Below are 18,139 nucleotides of genomic sequence, written 5' to 3'. Positions count from 1 at the left end.
AGATTTCAGCCTCCTCAGTAGCTAGGATTACAGGTGTGAGCCACCGTGCGCAGCTTTAATTTATTTTTCTATGAAAAATACACACTTGATGAAGATAAATAAAACAAAGTAAATGAGATGATGTAAGAACTTGGGCACATTACTTGCCACTTAATAAGTGTTACTAGATTATAAAAATGTTTATTATTACTTGTAACCACTAATAATTTTCTCATAGGCATGTCCTGAATCCAAGTCCACATGGAACTAAAAAGGACAGAATGGCTTCAATTCTGATATTCTTGAGGAAGAGGAGCTAAACAATTCACACTTACAATCATTTTCCTTAACTTTCCAGGGCATTCCAAATCTAGCAAGGAATCCTCTGGTTTCCAGAATGTGCTATTCTCTATAACCAACAATGTTCTTGTTTGCAGCCTAATTAAGAATTATCCCAAAGACCCTAGGTACAGATATGTTGCAGTTTAGTGGCACCAAGTAGGAGGTATATAAAGACTATCAAGGGCCGGGGAGTTTAGCCTAGTGGTAAGTGCTTGCCTAACATGCATGAAGACCCAGGTTTGATTTCTTGGTACCCACATATAGAGGGAAAAAAAAGCCCGAAGTGGTGCTGAGGCTCAAGTGGTAGAGCTCTGGCCTTGAGAAAGTCCAAGGACAGTGCTCAGGCCCTGAGGTCAAGCCCAGGACTGGCAAAAAACAAAAACAAACAAACAAAAAAGACTATCAACACCCTGTTATTCTGACACTAATGGATATCCAATCATGTTTTCATAAGGCATTAGACATATGTTAATTATATTAACATAAGGAATTAGTGATTGTGTTATCCATGATGACAACATTAGCCCCTAGAATAACAGCTATGTAGAATAACTGAACATCTTCTAATCTTGCTAATAAATACTTTGACAATTTTGTAATATTCCAGTCATTTGGGGAGGACATAAACTCCTCCAATAATAAAATCACCAACATTTGGAGCTACGAGTCAATTTAAATAGCAGTGCAGCAGATCTTTCTACCTCCGGCTGATTGAGAGCAGGCCCCGACCTTCAGCGGGGTTGAGCTTTTCAAAGTAAACACCACACACACACGTAGTAGTCACCGTATGGCGTCACCTTATGATGCCCACACTCAATAACCACAAGGATGAAACCGCACACAGTTGATTGTAACTACTTGCAAGTGGTCGAGCAAGTCAAGCATTTTTATAAAAACAAAAACAATTTGGCAGCTAAGCTTGCCAGGTTATTACAAACTGAGCCAATAGGCCGTGGCTTCCCCTTGCATTCACGACTGCTGTCTTCATGGATGGTCATTCTTTCTTGGAATGTCCAACTACCCCAGAGCATTTCCATATGATTCGTATTCCTTCACCAGTATTTTTCTTTTTGTTCCTGTCCTGGAGCTTGAATTAAGGTACTGGCCACTGTCACTGAGCTTCTTTTGCTCAAGGCCAGCACTCTACCACTTGAGCCATAGCACCTCTTCTGACTTTTTCTGTGTTTATGATACTGATGAATCGAACTCAGGGCAAGCACTCTATCACTTGGCCATGCTCCCAGCCCTCCTTCACCAATTTTTAAACATAGTTGTGGGAATCACATCTTGTGGTGCCTAGAGTGATTTAAAAACTCAACCCAGGACCCACCAATAGGCCCGGGAGTTTGGCCTAGTGGTAGAGTGCTTGCCTACCATGCGTGAAGACTCAAGTTCCTCAGTATCACATATATAGAAAAAAAGCTGGAAATGGTGCTGAGGCTCAAGTGGTAGAGCTCTAATCTTGAGAAAGTCCAAGGACAGTGTTCAGGCCCTAAGCTCAAGCCCAAGACTGGCAAAATAAATAATAATAATTTTTTAAAACTCAAGAAAGGTGATGCCTAAAACAAAGCCTTTATCAGAAAGCGTAGCAGTTCAACTGCATACCATTTGAACTGTGTGCCTATTATGTGTTGACTTTGTGCTAACCTTAAATGACAAAGATAATGCACATTATAGATGTATTTCTATGATGAGAACATTTCTTTGAGGAACCAACCTTTGAAAATACAGAGGAAAAACAACATAAACTACTAAACAGAAGGAGAGATAACCCTACCTCAAGGTTATGCAGAAATTAATAATAGCCTAAAGGCACAGAAAACTGCCCTGGGGCTCCATGCAAGTAATGGCAACCAAAAGAACACTTTTAGTGTGCTATTCATTCCCAGGTGCACCTGTCTTACAATCACACCATTTGTCTTTCATTTTCCTGATCCTAATTATTCCCTGTACTTCATGTCTTGGTTTGGGTGGTTATAATGAATTTACTTTGCCAGCTAGCATATTTGAACTCAAGAACTTCAAAAAATAAGTTCAGTCTGGACATTAGTGTCCTATTTTAATAGCTCCATACCTGTTTTTGAATAGATAGCTCAATTTATTTTTATTCATTTTATGGCTTTTCAGGCTGCTTCCTTTAACAGCCAGTTAGGTATTGGGCAAATTAACATACCAGGGCTCATGCCGCATCCATCATCCAGGAAACACAACATGAATCCACCCTGCAGTTCTTCATTATCCACTGTAAGAGAACGCAGTTATTACTAACAAATATTGGGCTTAATTTGCTCCTCAGAAAGTCCTACTGCTCACATAATTATCCGATCTCTTCCATTGCATCCACGGAGTGACAGAGTTATGGCACAGTAACAGAGCTCAGAATGGAGTCTTGGCTATAGCCTCCTAAGAAGCTGTAGGGAAAAACAATCATGCAGCAAATGGCTTTAAATTAACATGAAGCACCTACACGTTAATAAATTATGTATACAGCAGGATGGGCCCTGCTCTAGAATTGGAGGGGTCCTTGCATTTACTTCAGATACTTTTTCCCCAAAGGATGGAAAAACATGCATGGAGAGGTGACCCCAGGACCCCTCTATCAAACTGATCAACCTTTATGCCCTTCCACCAAAATGCTAAACAAATCCAGGCCATCCTGATTAAATTCACCAGGCGCCCTTCTAAGAAGCTAATTGCCACACAAGTCTTTTGAGAGAGTTTCTCTGAAGCAGAAAATATGTGCCTCTTGAAGATGAATTGGATTTTTGAAACTGGCTAACCTCTTTGGAATCAATTTTAATGATTAAGAGATACAATTAAATGACACATTATAATCTCTGATTTAAGAAATGTTAAAAGTATTACTAAAATTAATGAGACTAATTTTTAGTACACAGATTCATCAACTGGATATATATTTCTAACATGCCTCTTTCTACTTTCAGAGTGCATACATGTACCTTACTAGACCTATAATACTTCACCACGAAGTACTTGACTGTACTTAAAGTACATGTACTCTGAATATGTGCATTAAAATAACTACTCATTGAAAGCTGGGTATGGTGGCTCACACCTGTAATCTTAGCTACTCGGGAGACTGATATCTGATGATCACAGTTCAAAGCTAGCTGGGGCACAAAAGTCCATTAGATTCTTATCTTCAATTAACCACTAGAAAACCAGAAATGGGGCCCGGGAGTTTGGCCTAGTGATAGAGTGCTTGCCTAGCATGCACAAAGACAGGGGTTCGATTCCTCGGTACCATACACATAGAAAAAAGCCGGAAGTGGTGCTGAGGCTCAAGAGGTAGAGCTCTAGCCTTGAGAAAGTCCAAGGATAGGGCTCATGCCCTGAGCTCAAGCCCGGGATCGGCAAAAAAAAAAAAAAGAGAGAGAGAGAAAGAAAGAGAGAGAGAGGGAGGGAGGAAGAGAGGGAAGGAGGGAGGGAAAGAGAAGTGGCACTGTGACTCAAGGGATAGGGTGGTAGCCTAGAGTTGAAAAGCTCAGGGATAGTGCCCAGGCTCAGAGTTCAAGTCCCATGATCAACAACAACTACAAAAAATACCCACTCATTATTTTTTTAACACCAATGACACATTTTGGGGATACAGTTATGTCAGATATAAGACAAGGTTATAGGTCCTACTCACCTATACTCCACATTTTCCATGCCAATGGAAAATAGATTCTAGGGCCATGGTAGGAAGGGCACAGTGGCTCACACCTGTAATCCTAACTACTCAGGAGGCTGAGATCTGAGGATCAGGTTCAAAGCCAGTCCTGGCACTAAAGACCCAGAAACTCTTATCTCAAATTAATCACTAGAAAAGAAGAGGTGGGGCTGTGGTTCAAGGGGTAGTGTGGCAGCCTTGAGTTAGAAAGCTCAGAGAGAAGGCCTAGGGGTCCAGGGGTGGGGTGGTAGCCTTGAGCTGAATTGCTCAGGGACAGTGTCCAGGCCCAGAGTTCAAGCCCATTACCCGCCTCCCCCCAAACAAATGGAAAACAAAAACAAAAACAGCAGTGACCCTGTGGTTTAAGTGGTAGAGAGCTAAATTCAAGTCTCACAACCTACACACAAAGAAAGAAAGAAAGAAAGAAAGAAAGAAAGAAAGAAAGAAAGAAAGAAGGAAGGAAGGAAGGAAGGAAGGAAGGAAGGAAGGAAGGAAGGAAGGAAGGAAGGAAGGAGAGAGAGAGAGAGAGAGAGAAAGAAAGAGGGAGAGGGAGGGAGGAAAAGAAAATGGTAGAGTACAATCCTTGAGCACAGAGAAGCTTAGGGAAAAGGCCCAGGCTCCGAGTTAAAGCCCTACAACCTACAAAAAAGAACTGGTAGAGCATTAGCCTTCAGCAAAAGAGATCAGGGACAGAACCCAGGCCCTGACGTGAAGCCCCATGACTGACCAAAATTTTTAAAAATGGTGGTAAGCTCAGGTTTTCTGAAAATACCTATAACTAAAATAAGTGCCACTTTTATTTCACATGGGCCAAATCTTATTTTGCTGATGATAACACTGAGAGCTCAGGAAAATGGGGTGAAATGAATGTTGCCATCTCCTGCCACTGCTGTCACTCACCTAGGGGAGAATTCTGTGTGCCTGCTGAGCATATTTCACTCCATATAAGAGGCTCCCTGTTGTCTGATGGGTTGACATAGGGAGTTTTCAGCTTTATGATATTGTGAGGGAGATACAAATACAACAAAAGCCATACTTGTAATTTTAGTCTAATCATTAAGAATTGATCCCAGGTCATATGCCCAGGATACTGCCTTGTGGCTCTAGGAAGAAGCAAAAAACTCTAGCTGCTAGTCAGCCATACAATCACCATGATAAAAGACCAATATTCCACCATGTACTGTGTAGCTAAGCTACCATGTCCCACAGATGAGGTGTTTAAACACATTTTCCACCCACTCTCCATTCAACCTGCAGTACTTTATCAAGATAGAAACCCAAGGAAGCCAAGTAGTATCTGTGATTGGATATGAAAGACAAGGCCATGCCTCCTCCATGAAGGAAGCTCTGCTCAGTCCCTTGACTCACTTTCCACTGCTCAGCTGAGCTTCTCCCCTACTCCCCTTCCATTCTTGTTGGCCATTTGGGAAAGAACATACCAGGAAGACTCTCTTCAATGTCCTCCTTCCCTCCTGAAAGTAAACTGCTTGCAGCAATTGACCCTGGGTGGTTACTGCTTGCCAGGGTAGTTTCAAGCAAAACTGAGTGCTCGCATTACCCCCCAAATTCTACAGTGTGAATTGCTCTTTGCTCTCTCACAAAAGCTGCCCGTTCCAACCTAATACTTCCCAGTTTCTCAAACTTTTCAGAATTGGATGAAAAAGAGGATCAGATATGTTTTTTGTCGTTGTTATTATTTTGGTGGTGGTGGTGGTGATGGTGGGGCTTGAACTCTGGGCCTGGGCGCTCTTGAGTTCTTCAGTGCTTCAGCTTTGGGTTTTTTTGTTTGTTGTTCAGATAGTTCAGGATGATCATGTCTATCTCTCTTGGGAACCATAAGCACTCCACAGGCTTGGCATCATAAAGGCTCAGAGGTGTGGACGGAACTGAGCTGTCTTCTAGCCCAGGTGTACATTCACATCAAGGACAATGTCTTTTCCCCTGTGAGTGGTAACTGATCCCACAGAGCAGCTGACAGAACTGCGCTATGAAGGAACATTAGCCACAGTGTAGCTGAGGTGTTCACTACAGATTTACATCACAAAACCTAAAGCCACCACATCCCATCACACCCTGAGGAGATTTACTAGTAAATACCACACACACTGTGAAACTCTGAATGAAGTCAACAACAAAATAAACGTGGAGAACTGGGCGTCTGGTGGCTCATGCCTGTAATCCTAGATACTCTGGAGGCTGAGATCTGAGGATTGTGGTTCAAAGCCAGCCTGCGCACAAAAGTCTGTGAGAGTCTTATCTCCAATTAACCACCAGAAAACTGGAAGTGTGCTGTGGCTCAAGGGGTAGAGCACTAGCCTTGAGCTGAAGAGCTCAGCTCCAGAGTTCAAGCCCACAACAACCACAACAACAACTAAAACAAAAATAAACAAACAAAAAAAACATGAGGGTTGTTTTGATCTTTGAAGCCTTCAAATATTCATATTACACATTCATTCATGCACTTTTAAAATTGTAATAAATTGGAAATAATGAATGACCATTAAATTAATATTTTTAAATAAAACAGCTTCTCATAACTGTTCCAAATCCCTCCAATGCTTTACAAAACTCTGTGAACTGAACTTAGCAAGTGAGTCCCTGAATAAGTGAACCATTTGACTCTGTGAGTATACTTTTCTCAACCCATAAGGTTACTGTACTCACAAAGCACTTAGGTTAAAGTCTGTAAAATGAGGATTGATATCATGAGTAATAAAAGCAAAAGAGCAACAAGCTCTTCCATTAGAAGACGAAGAATGTAATAAATCTGGGCTTACCTGAAAACACATCAAGTCTTGTAGCCCCCGCATCTCTAGAAAAAAACATGAAAATATCACTGCTGCATTATGAGAGTACGTTTAAACTTATATTAATCTGAATTGCTTGTATGCAGGAAAATCTGTCAGGTGTCAAACAATATAAAAATCGACTTAAATTGCTCCAAAATCAATTACCAAAATGTCTCACTGTACATTTCTATACTATTATTATCTGAATTTGAGAATATTACAAAGAAATGTGAAAGAAGAAATGGAACTTAGTGGCAGTTACACACTAAAGAAACTCAACAAAATTCATATGAGCATGATATTTTCTTTTCAAAACTGACTGGAGAATAATCCAGAGTCATAGAATAATTTTTTTTTTTTTGCCAGTCCTGGGCTTGAGCTCAGGACCTGAGCCCTGTCCTTGGACTTTCTCAAGGCTAGAGCTCTACCACTTGAGCTTCAGCACCATTTCCAGCTTTTTTTTTTTTCTATGTATGTGGTACCAAGGAATTGAACCTGGGTCTTCGTGCATGCTAGGCAAGCACTCTATCACTAGGCCAAACTCCCAGCCCCATAGAATAATTTTTTGTGAAGTATTTTCATTCAGAATAATGAAGAGAAACAGCAAATTACTATATAATACATATATTACTATATAGTATATATATACTACATGATCACATTTTTAATTAAAATTTTTGTTATTATACAGATGAAGTATGGAGGGTTTCTCTTTCATAAGTCAGGTATATGATCACATTTTAATGAACATATACAATATATATTCACACATATGAAAGCAAAGAAATCAAAATGCTAAGTTTACTCTAGGTCAGAGTTGGGCAAATGATGACTTACTGTCTAAACTGGCTTACCAACTGTGTTGTAAATAAAGTTTTATTAGAACCTAGTTAAGTCTGTTCATTTAAATCATGGCTACAGTTGAATTAGCACTACATGGCAGAGTTGAATTTGTTCAACAGAGGCACAGCGTCCAGAGGTAAAGAGATTTACTGTCTGTTCTCTTACAGAAAAATATGTAGATGCCTTCTCTACCTGATAAGATTAGCTGTGATACTTTTGCTACTGTTTTTTCTTTCAGTTTTTTTAATTCTCAAATATTCTTTTCTTATTTAAATACATATATATGTATATATATATATATTAAAGTAAAAAGAAGCTGCCAGTTTACGAACATTACTCTGAGAACTGTTTAACTGTTTCATGACTTACATTTCTATCCTTTCCTCCAATCCTAAATTGGTCCGTATTGGGAAGGAGAGAACATAGTTTGCAAGACTGACAAATATGTGTTCTTCCAGAGTGCTTAGACATATCAAGCTCTGGAAAAAGGACTATTCGGAAGCAGGTAGGACTGTGGGTTCTTGCTTCAGGGCCATGAGCAGTACCACTTTGCTACAGTACCACCTTAAGCTCCGGTAAGAAGCTAACCACAGGTGTTCATCTGCCCTGTCTACCCCGATGACCTGAGTCCATGAGCACCCGGCCCTCTCTTTTAGGTCAGTCATGGGGCTTAAACTCTGGCCCTGGGCACTATCCCTGAGTTCCTCAGCTCAAAGCTAGTACTCTACCACTTGAACCACAGCACCACTTCTGGTTTTCTGGTGGTTAGTTGGTGATAAGAGTCTCACACACTTTAGTGCCTGGGCTGGCTTTGAAATACAATCCTCAGATTTCAGCCTCCTGAGTAACTAAGATTACAGGTGTGAGCCACCAGTGTCTGGCTTTCCATGCCTCTCTTGACCAATCAACTTTAGTCTCTGTCCTTGTCCATCCCTTTTAATGACTTCACTATTTCCACAAGGAGAGAATCTCTCAAAGGAGGGAGCCCTATAGTGACCATTTATATTTTTTTCACAGTTTCAGTTTATTTCTAGTTATTTAAAATGGTGAACAGTATGCAGGAGTTACATGATGGCGATGCTCTCACAGATGCACAGGTACATGATATGCTCTGGGGAAGTCATGGAAGGCAGCCTGTCTGACTGCACTCGGTGGTCACACTCTCAGAAGAGCCTCCTCCCTTCTAGGGTCAAACACCAGAGGACAAATGAAAAAGCTGAAATATTGCTATGAACCAGCAGTAGGGAATTTAGGTCCTCACTGAGATCACTGATCTAATAACTGGTCAGACAGCATACTGCAGAGAAGGGAGGGAAAACCTTCTCCCATAGAGAATTACAAATATAAAGCAAGCCCAAATACTTACTCAATCCAGCTAGAATGTTGAGTCCTGAGGGAAGCATAATAGCATACTTATAGTCCTAGCATTTAGTTCTGCCTAACAGTAATTGCATAACGTTTTTACAATTACTTAATTTTTGAATTAGCATGCCTTTGTAGTAATGAGGTGATTTTTTTCTCCTATGGTATTTCCACATATGAACATAGTGCCCTATAGACAAATTCACCTCCTTTACCTCATCCTCATTCGGTTGCAAAAAATTGTACTGGAGGACCGGCAGCATGGCCTACTGGTAGAGTGCTTGCATGATGACCCAGGTTTGATTCCTCAGTACCACATACATAGAAAGAGCTGGAAGTGGTGCTGTGGCTCAAGTGGTAGAGCTCTAGCCTTGAGAAAGCCCAAGGATAGAGCTCAGGCCTTGAGTTCAAGCCCCAAGACTGGCAAAAAAAAAAAATTGTACTGGACCATCTAACTTCCTGGGGTACCAAAATCCCGCATGAAGATGCAGTAGTCTGTACCCATATGCCAAATGCTCATGCTTACCTGACACATCGTAAGAGGTGAGCAATCTTTGGCCATTGTCCTACCTATAGATTTTGCTTCAATATAGATGTCAATACATGCTTTAACCCAAACTTAATTTCTCCAGATCAGAACACTGATATACAACTACTAAACATTCAAATGAGCATCCACTTGATAAGGTTATTAACACCAGTAGAGATCCAATCGTCCTGCACTTAATTTTTTTTTTTTTTGCCAGTCCTGGGCTTGAGCTCAGGGCCTGAGCACTGTCCTTGGATTTTCTCAAGGCTAGAGCTCTACCACTTGAGCTTCAGCACCACTTCCAGCTTTTTTCTATGTATGTGGTACCGAGGAATTGAACCCGGTCTTCATGCATGCTAGGCAAGCACTTTAACCACTAGGCCAAACTCCTGGCCCTCCTGCACTTAATTTTGATAACAAATTAAAATTAAACAAAGGTCAGCAGTTCCTTCTCTCCTCTATTCTGTTCCCAGAGAACACTGATTTCATAGGAAGACAAGTCATAGAACATTCCAAATTGGGGAAGGGGAGGCTGAAGAAATCATTATCATGTAATCTTCAAATGCAACCAGACTAGGTTCATTTTGTGAAATTCCATCAACAGCATTATAGTGCTCAGAGAAACCCACCTTGCATTGTCCAGCAGTTCAGCAAGAGCTCCAAAAAGGAAACTGTGGGTTGTGCTGATGAGGAAGGAGCAAGCACAAAGTTAACACAGGTGTATAAAAGGTTCCAGAAACTTGTCAACAAATGTTCCTCCATCCTGGTCAGATAATCAATTAGGAAGATATTCTAGAAACAACTTGCCCAGCACGATCAAGATTCTGAAGTAGACACTCTGCATTTACAAAGCCTGGGTTAAGAACACGTTTTGCCAGAGTATCCTGTCAATTCCTGATAAAACATCAAGTTCAGGAAGTGAAAGAAAATGTCAACCTTTCCAATTCACTTTTTAAGAATGTATTCAAGTATTTTTCCCAGATAACTTTTCATTTAAAATACACGATATAAGATCTAATTCTAATTGGGAACTACAGAAGAAAACCCTTCTCCACCCAAAGGCCCTGGGGTTGCATTTGTAGATACTGGAATTGGGGATGAAGGAACCGGGGAGATGTGAGGATGCCAATCCAGATTTATTTCTGTGAAAAATTTCCATCTCTGAAAAGTTAGAGAACCTACTAGATTACTCTTAATTGTGCTCTCCTGTGCCTACAACGCTGAGTCTTTGGAATCAGATGCCCTCACAACACAAAACACTTGGGTTTATTTGTGGGCCTTTAGAGCCACAGGCTTGCTTTCCATTCGCTGAAGTGGGTATTTCAATCAGAACCCTTACCACAACATTAAAGGAAATTTTTGTATCCAGTTTTCTCTTTTTATTTAGTCAACAGATGACAGATCAAGATATTTTCTTTTTATATATATTTTTATTGTAATTAATAGAAGGGTTACATAATATTTGCCAGACAGATGGTGCATTAATTCCCATACATTGATACCCTTTCACATGTCTTGGTCCCCATTTCCCTCCCCCCAACCCCCACCCCTCATTTTATTTTCTCCCCTTCCCTATCCAATTTCAAATAACCAAATATGCATTTATCCAATATATCAGGTAACAAAGTGAGATACTGTAACAATATGAGATAACCAAGGGACAGCAAAAGAGATGAGAGATGACACAGTACCTTAAGAACAATAATCATTCATTATATGGCTTATGTTTCTATATCCTAGAGATCCTTTCATTTAGCCTCCTACTATATGGCCTTTTGTATCAAGGTTTTGCTCTATTGCAAATCTCTGCTAGGAGAGCCCAGGGTTTCTACTGATTATGACAAATGAGGGAAACCATTGAGCCTAAGTTCCTTTGAGTCTGGCTTGCTTCACTTATTATGATTTTTTCTAAGTCTTTCCATTTCCTAACAAATGGGTCGATGTCATTCTTTCTGACAGCAGCATAGAATTCCATTGTGTACAAATACCACATCTTGTTGATCCACTCATCAACTGAGGGACATCTAGGTAGGTTCCATATCTTTGCTATGGTAAATAGTGCTGCAATGAACATTGTTGTGCTGGTGAATTTAGTATGTCCTTGATATCAAACTTTAGACTCTATTACAGAGCTATAATTATCAAAACATCTTGATACTGGCACAAGAACAGGCCTGAAGACCAATGGAATAGAACTGAAGACCCAGATATTAAACCACAGACCTATGGCCACCTAATCTTTGACAAGGGAGCCAAAAAAATAGAATGGAAGAAAGATAGCCTCTTCAACAAGTGGTGTGGCAGAACTGGTTAAGCACATGCAGAAAAATAAAGTTGGATCTTTCTTTGTCACCCTGTACTAGAATTAACTCCAAATGGATCAAAGATCTGGAGGTAAAAGCCGATACTCTGAAAACTTTACAAGAAGGAATAAGAGCTACACTAGACCTCCTTGGCCCAGGTCGAAACTTTCTTAATAAGGACCAAGAATCACGACAAATCAGAGAAAGGCTGGATAAGTGGGACTGCATTAAACTGCAGAGTTTTTGTATGGCAAAGGACATAGCTAGTAAACTAACTAGGAAGCCTACAGAGTGGGAGAAGATCTTCACCAACCATACAACAGACAAAGGCCTCATATCTAAATATATCAACAGCTCAAAAAATTGAATCAATCCAAAACTAATCTTCATAGTAACAACCATCCCATTAAAAGATGGGCCAAAGACTTAAAGAGAATCTTCTCTGAAGAAGAAACAAAAATGGCCTTTAGACACATGAAGAAATGCTCAACATCTCTGGTCATAAAAGAAATGCAAATCAAAACAACTCTTAAGGTTCCACCTCAGTCCAGTAAGAATGGCCATGATCAAGAAATCTAATAACAACAGATGCTGGAGGGGATGTGGCCAGGAGGGATCACTACTACACTGTTGGTGGGAGTGCAAACTCATTCAACCACTATGGAAAGCAGTATGGCAGTTCCTCAAAAGACCAAACATAGAGCTCCCCTATGACCCAACAATTCCACTACTTGGCATTTACCAGATCAAGATATTTTCTAAAAAAAAAAAAAAAAAAAAAATCCTATGTGTACCAGAGAATGCATCATCTACAAAAGTCTGCAAGCAGCAACTCAGGCCAATTACCAATTAATCTTGAATTTTATTCACACACACAAACACACATATCTCAGTTTTTGAAATCTTAAACTTCAAACACAAATAGTTATTAATGAAAAGCCTTTTTAAGTCAGGTCAGATTCAAACTTTGTAATTTTTGGTTTTATTGAGACAACATCTCATAAGTAGCTCAGGCTGGCCTCAGACTCACAATTTTCCTGTTGGTCTCTGGAGTGCTCAGAATAAGATGTGTACACCATACCCAGGTTCTGATTTTATCTTTTTTACCTACTAAAATGTCCTTCACTCATTGTTCAGGATTCTGGACCCAGGAAGAGCTGGAGTGGGAGGCAATTCAGTTAAAAGAGGTTTGACAAAGGATGTTTCAGTATTGAGATGATGATGGCTAACCGCAAAGAGAGGGAAGAAATGAATGAGCGGGCGACAAATTAAAAGAACATGGGAGTGGTGGACTACATGTAGGATGTTGCAAAGGAAAAATTCGTTAAAAAAAAAAAATCACGGGGCCGGGAGTTTGGCCTAGTGGTTAAAGTGCTTGCCTAGCATGCATGAAGACCCGGGTTCGATTCCACGGTACCACATACATAGAAAAAAGCAGGAAGTGGTGCTGAGGCTCAAGTGGTAGAGCTCTAGCCTTGAGAAAGTCCAAGGACAGTGCTCAGGCCCTGAGCCGAAGCTCAGGACTGGCAAAAAAAAAAAAAAATCACTCATAGGGGATGTAGCTCAGTGACAGAGGATTTGACCAAAATGGACAAGGCCCTGGGTTCCATCCCAATCAACACAAAAAGAAATTTAAAAAAAACAAATCAGCAGTCATGAGGATAACAAGTTCAAGGCCAGCCTGGGCTTACATAACAAGACTGTCTCATACACCAGAAAATAAACCAAAAACTCAGCCCCTCCTCCCCCACCCCCACTTTTGTTTTACTATATCTAGCTGAAATGCATTAGACTAAATGCATCTGTTTTCCTGATGTTGGGTGACAGCTCCCTCTGTTTTGTTTTTTGTTTGTTTGTTTGTTTTCTCTACTTTCTCTTTCCTTCACCGCCCATCCACCTTCCTGGTGGATCTGGAATGGTTATGGTAATACTCTTAATGCTTGCACAAGGCAGGTCTTCAGTAAAACTTTCAGTGGTAGTGACTAAAAGGGTGAAGTGAGGCCAGTATCAACCCCTATTTTTATGGATTAAAGTCTTAAACAAACATCACCCAGGGGAACTGAGGAGATGTTAGTTCGCATCTGATTTTGTTGCTCCTCTTCATGCTGCTGTCAGTTTTCTTATTATCACTTGCCAACTGCAGAGGGACCACAGAGGAGGCTGTCAGAGAGGGAAACTGTGAAGTAACAGCAACAGAAACTATGCAACACTGAGTCTGACGAGCTTTTCCAGCATAAAAAGCACGACCTCACCCCTGGATATATAATTTTCCCTAGACTCATTCAAAACTGCTGTGGTGTCATTTATCTTCTATCCTACCTTAAGTTACCTTTGAACTATTTTTCCCTATCTTTTTCAGCTTGAAATGATTCTCTATAGAAAGATTAAAAATAAACTGTTGTATTTCTGCTATTTTAAGATTGCAAGCCTGTCCTATGAAACAAGGTGGCTTTTTTTTTTTACACCTTCATTTCAAATTTGGTATTTCTAGGCAGGCAAGATGGCTCATCCTAGCTACTCAAGAGGCTGAGATCTGAGTATCCCTGTTCAAACCCAGCCCGGCACTAAAGAATGAGAAACTCTTTTCTCCAATTAACCATTAGATAATGGGAAGTGGGGCTGTGGCTCAGGGGGTAGGGTGGTAGCCATGAGCTGAAGAGTCAGGGACAGTGCCCAGGCCCAAAGTCCAAGCCCCACGACAAAAAAAAAGTGCAAAATTTGGTATTTCTTGCAATTGCAAATTACCACACAAACCAGGAGTGGGTAGCTCACATCTGTAATCCTAAACTATCTCAAGAACGGAAATCTGAGGGTCAAAATTTCAAGCCAGTCTAGGGAGGAAATTTTGAGATTCGTATCTTCCCTAAAGTTCAAAAAAGAAAAAGAAAAAAAAAGGCTGGAAGCAGAGCCACATGTGGCTCAAGTGTCTCAGGAAAAGCACATAGGCCCTGAGTTCAAGCTCCAGAACCAGCACCTCCTCCTCCCAAAAATCAATTATAAACCAGCACACTCACTGACAAATGACAGAGACATGACTTTATCAAATGACAAATGTCATGTGCCCTCCAGACACAGCGGCCTCCCTCCCCCACTGTTCCCCTTTCTGAGGTCTTAGTTACCCCAAGTCGATCTTGGGTCTTAAAGATGCCAAGTGGCAACTGCCAGAAAGAAACACTATGTGCTTTTCCAAATAGGACAATGAAACCCTGGTTGCCCTGAGTGCTACGCTCTGTGATGACTGTCATCGCTTCCAGTGCTGAACGCTTGAAGGAAGTTGTATCAGACACATATGTGTACAGGACAAGGTACAGGTGCCCAGAGATAGTCAGTCCTCCACTTCAGCCCCCCTGGGATCCTGTGCAGAATCTCTCATGCCTAAGGTGGGACTACTGTTTGGGACAGCACCTAGCAAGAAGTTCTGAAAGTCATCTGAGCCTGGAGAAGAAAAGTGCCTCTAACAACCAAAAGGAGATGCCTCTCCTCAGAAATGTGGTATGTTTCCAAAGCCTCACAAACACACAGAGGCTAAAATCCAGGAATGCAAATGATGGCCTGAGAACACAAGGCCAATTTTTTTTTCTTTCTTTCTTTTTTTGGCCAGTCTAGGGGTGTTAAACTCAGGGCCTGAGCACTGTCCTTGGGCTTTCTCAAGGCTAGAGCTCTACCACTTGAGCCTTTCTTTTTTTTTTTTTTTTGCCAGTCCTGGGCTTGAGCTCACGGCCTGAGCACTGTCCTTGGACTTTCTCAAGGCTAGAGCTCTACCACTTGAGCCTCAGCACCACTTCTGGCTTTTTTTCTATGTATGTGGTACTGAGGAATCGAACCCAGGTCTTCATGCATGCTAGGCAAGCACTCTACCACTAGGCCAAACTCCCGGCCCCGAGCCTTTCTTTTTAATGTATGCTTTATCAAGGAATTAAACCCTGGTCTATGTGTGTGCTAGCACTCTACCACTAGGCCAAACTCCTGGCCCCCAGGTCCAATCTTTTAAATTTGGCAGAATCACAAAAATTAGGCATAGGTTACCAATTAAATGGCTCTGATACATGGGAATAGGGTGAGGCCTTCTCACCAAGGGCGCAGAGAGGCTTCAGGCCGACCCCAACAATAACTCTCATCACTTTCGTTGTTTGAATCACACAGGTACACACTGGTACTCACTAGACACTGTGTGGGAAATGAACAATTCAACCTGCGTGGGGGGAGGGGACGGGGAGGGAAAACCAGGGAGGGTGCCAGGGAAAGGGTGACACTGTCCTAAAAGAAACGTGCTCCTTACCTGCCATGTGTAACTGTGGCCCTCCATGGAGGGATGGTACTCTGCCCCCCTCCCCCCAGGCCATCCTGGACACTCACGAGTTGGCGTGGATGAAATCCAGATGCAGCTGGGCCCGGCGAAGCGCAGCATACTTCACCATGTCCTCAAATGTGACCTGCTGAGTCCCAGAGGGAGCGAGCACATGTGTGCCTTCGCCCTCGTCCCCGCCCACGCCCTGGCCACGCCCACACTCTCGCCACGCCCACGCCCTCGCCCCGCCACGCCCACGCCCTCGCCCTGCCACGCCCACGCCCTCGCCCACGCCCCCTGGCGGCCGCAGCAAGAAGCTCAACCTGCTACTGTCCTCAACCTTCCTGGGGTCCCCCAGCTTGAGAGGAGCTCCTGTGATCTAGGTTCTTGTTGAGCAATGGAGGTTTCAGTAACTGTCCCACTCATGTTTCTCTCCCTGACCCTTTGGGTCACTTTATAGCTGGAAAATGTGGGATTGGAACTGGATCAGAAATGGCTTCTGGCACACACACACACACACATATATATGTACATACACACACACAGAAGGGAAGAGGAGAAGAAGGGGTGGGGTAGAAGGGGAGGGGGAGGGAGAGGGAGGAAAAGGTGGGGGGAGAAAGCATTCTGATCTGTCAGGAAAATGTCAGTGGATATACAGTAATGTGTGGCTTCTAGATGCATAGGTAGTTTTTCTCTGGGCAATTTGCCTCACTCTCCAGTATCCTAGCACTATTGCATCTTTTTTTTTTTTTTTGTAGGTCTGGGACTTGAACTCTGGGCCTGGATGCTGTCCCTGAGCTCTTCAGCTACCCTTGAGCCACAGCACCACTTCTAAGTTGTCTAGTGGTTAATTGGAAATTGGAGTCTCATGGACTTTTTAGTGCCCGGGCCAGCTTTAAACCTGCATCCTCAAAACTCAGCCTCCTGAGTAGCTAGGATTACAGGTGTGAGCCACCACGCCAGGCTTTTACTTCTTCATGTGGAGGAACAAAGTGAAACAATTAGGATGTGGTGTAGTGTGGACTTAGCTATAAGGTGGAGTCTTGCTCCTTCCTGAGGACAGCTGTTCACACACACACACATTCACACATACACACACGCATACCATGAGAAAGAGCTCAAGGACTCCACCCAGGCCCTGGGTTCAAATCCCATGACCAACCAAAAAAAAAAAAAGGCAAATTCTGGCCTATTACTATTTGACTTAGATACTAGGATGGTTCAATACTTAGAAAAAAATTGTGCATGCTAAAACCAGAAAGAAACATTCATATTCAACAGACAGCTTGCACTAGATTTATTTGAGTTTTCCAGGCATTATATAGGCAATGATGCTCTCAGAAAAGGGAAAATGAAGTTAAATTTAGAATCATCTCAACTTCAGAAGAGAGGGATTTATCAGCTACTACGTTTATAGGAGTCAGGAGAGGAAAAAAGAATTTGAATGGCCACCAAAAGGAACATGATGCTCTAATCTGAAGACTGGAAGCAAGCATAAACAATTCAAGTTATTTTCCTGATTACATTTTTGTTCTCTCAGTAGCTGATGTGGCTGTGCTTTTATAGCAAAGCTCTCTTTACTACGCAGCTTAAGCTATCTTTCCAGTTTTTCCTTCCACAGAACTTCATAAATACGATGTTTTATTTTCATTTTATGAACAAGAAAAGTTTGACAAGCCTCTTCTGGATTTATTTTACAACCCCAATTTCCAGCTGTTACCTCAAAACCATTTGCTTTGAGGAGGTTAGTGGAGCCACTTGCCTGTAATTAGAAATGGCAGTAATATCTAATTTCTACCAGAGGAGAGGATGTGATTACCACAGATTCTAATAATTTGACGAGTGCCTTACTACAGTAGTAAGGAGTGCCAGCCCCTTAGACAATACTGATTAGCCTGGATGTCAAGCCTAGAAGAGGATCACCAGATTATACTAAATTAGAGGCTTGGCAATGACCAGGCCCCTTCCCAAATGAGCTCGTCTCAGCCACCCTCCCATCATGAAGGTCCAGCTTCCTCCTTTTCAATGTAT

The 18,139-nt window shown here is 41.8% G+C and overlaps 1 protein-coding gene across 1 annotated transcript in view; it reads right to left on the bottom strand.

The window, feature by feature from the left end:
• The window catches only part of Morc1 (MORC family CW-type zinc finger 1), a 146,369-nt gene extending 130,243 nt beyond the window's left edge, over positions 1 to 16,126 (bottom strand). The window contains exons 1-6 of the mRNA XM_090330932.1: positions 16,100 to 16,126; positions 14,940 to 15,083; positions 13,866 to 13,996; positions 10,147 to 10,200; positions 6,772 to 6,806; positions 2,495 to 2,563 (exon numbers count right to left, since the gene is read on the bottom strand). Of these exons, the coding sequence (XP_090187058.1) occupies positions 2,495 to 2,563; positions 6,772 to 6,806; positions 10,147 to 10,200; positions 13,866 to 13,996; positions 14,940 to 15,083; positions 16,100 to 16,126 (460 nt within the window). The remainder of the gene's footprint in view (positions 1 to 2,494; positions 2,564 to 6,771; positions 6,807 to 10,146; positions 10,201 to 13,865; positions 13,997 to 14,939; positions 15,084 to 16,099) is intronic.
• Positions 16,127 to 18,139: the final 2,013 nt, after the last annotated feature.

Source organism: Megascapheus bottae, chromosome 1, assembly GCF_031878675.1.
Source record: "Megascapheus bottae isolate mThoBot1 chromosome 1, mThoBot2.hap1, whole genome shotgun sequence".
In the NCBI taxonomy this organism is placed as follows: domain Eukaryota; kingdom Metazoa; phylum Chordata; class Mammalia; order Rodentia; family Geomyidae; genus Megascapheus; species Megascapheus bottae.
The sequence above is the reverse complement of the archived record's forward strand: the minus strand, read 5'-3'. Positions and strand labels throughout refer to the sequence as shown.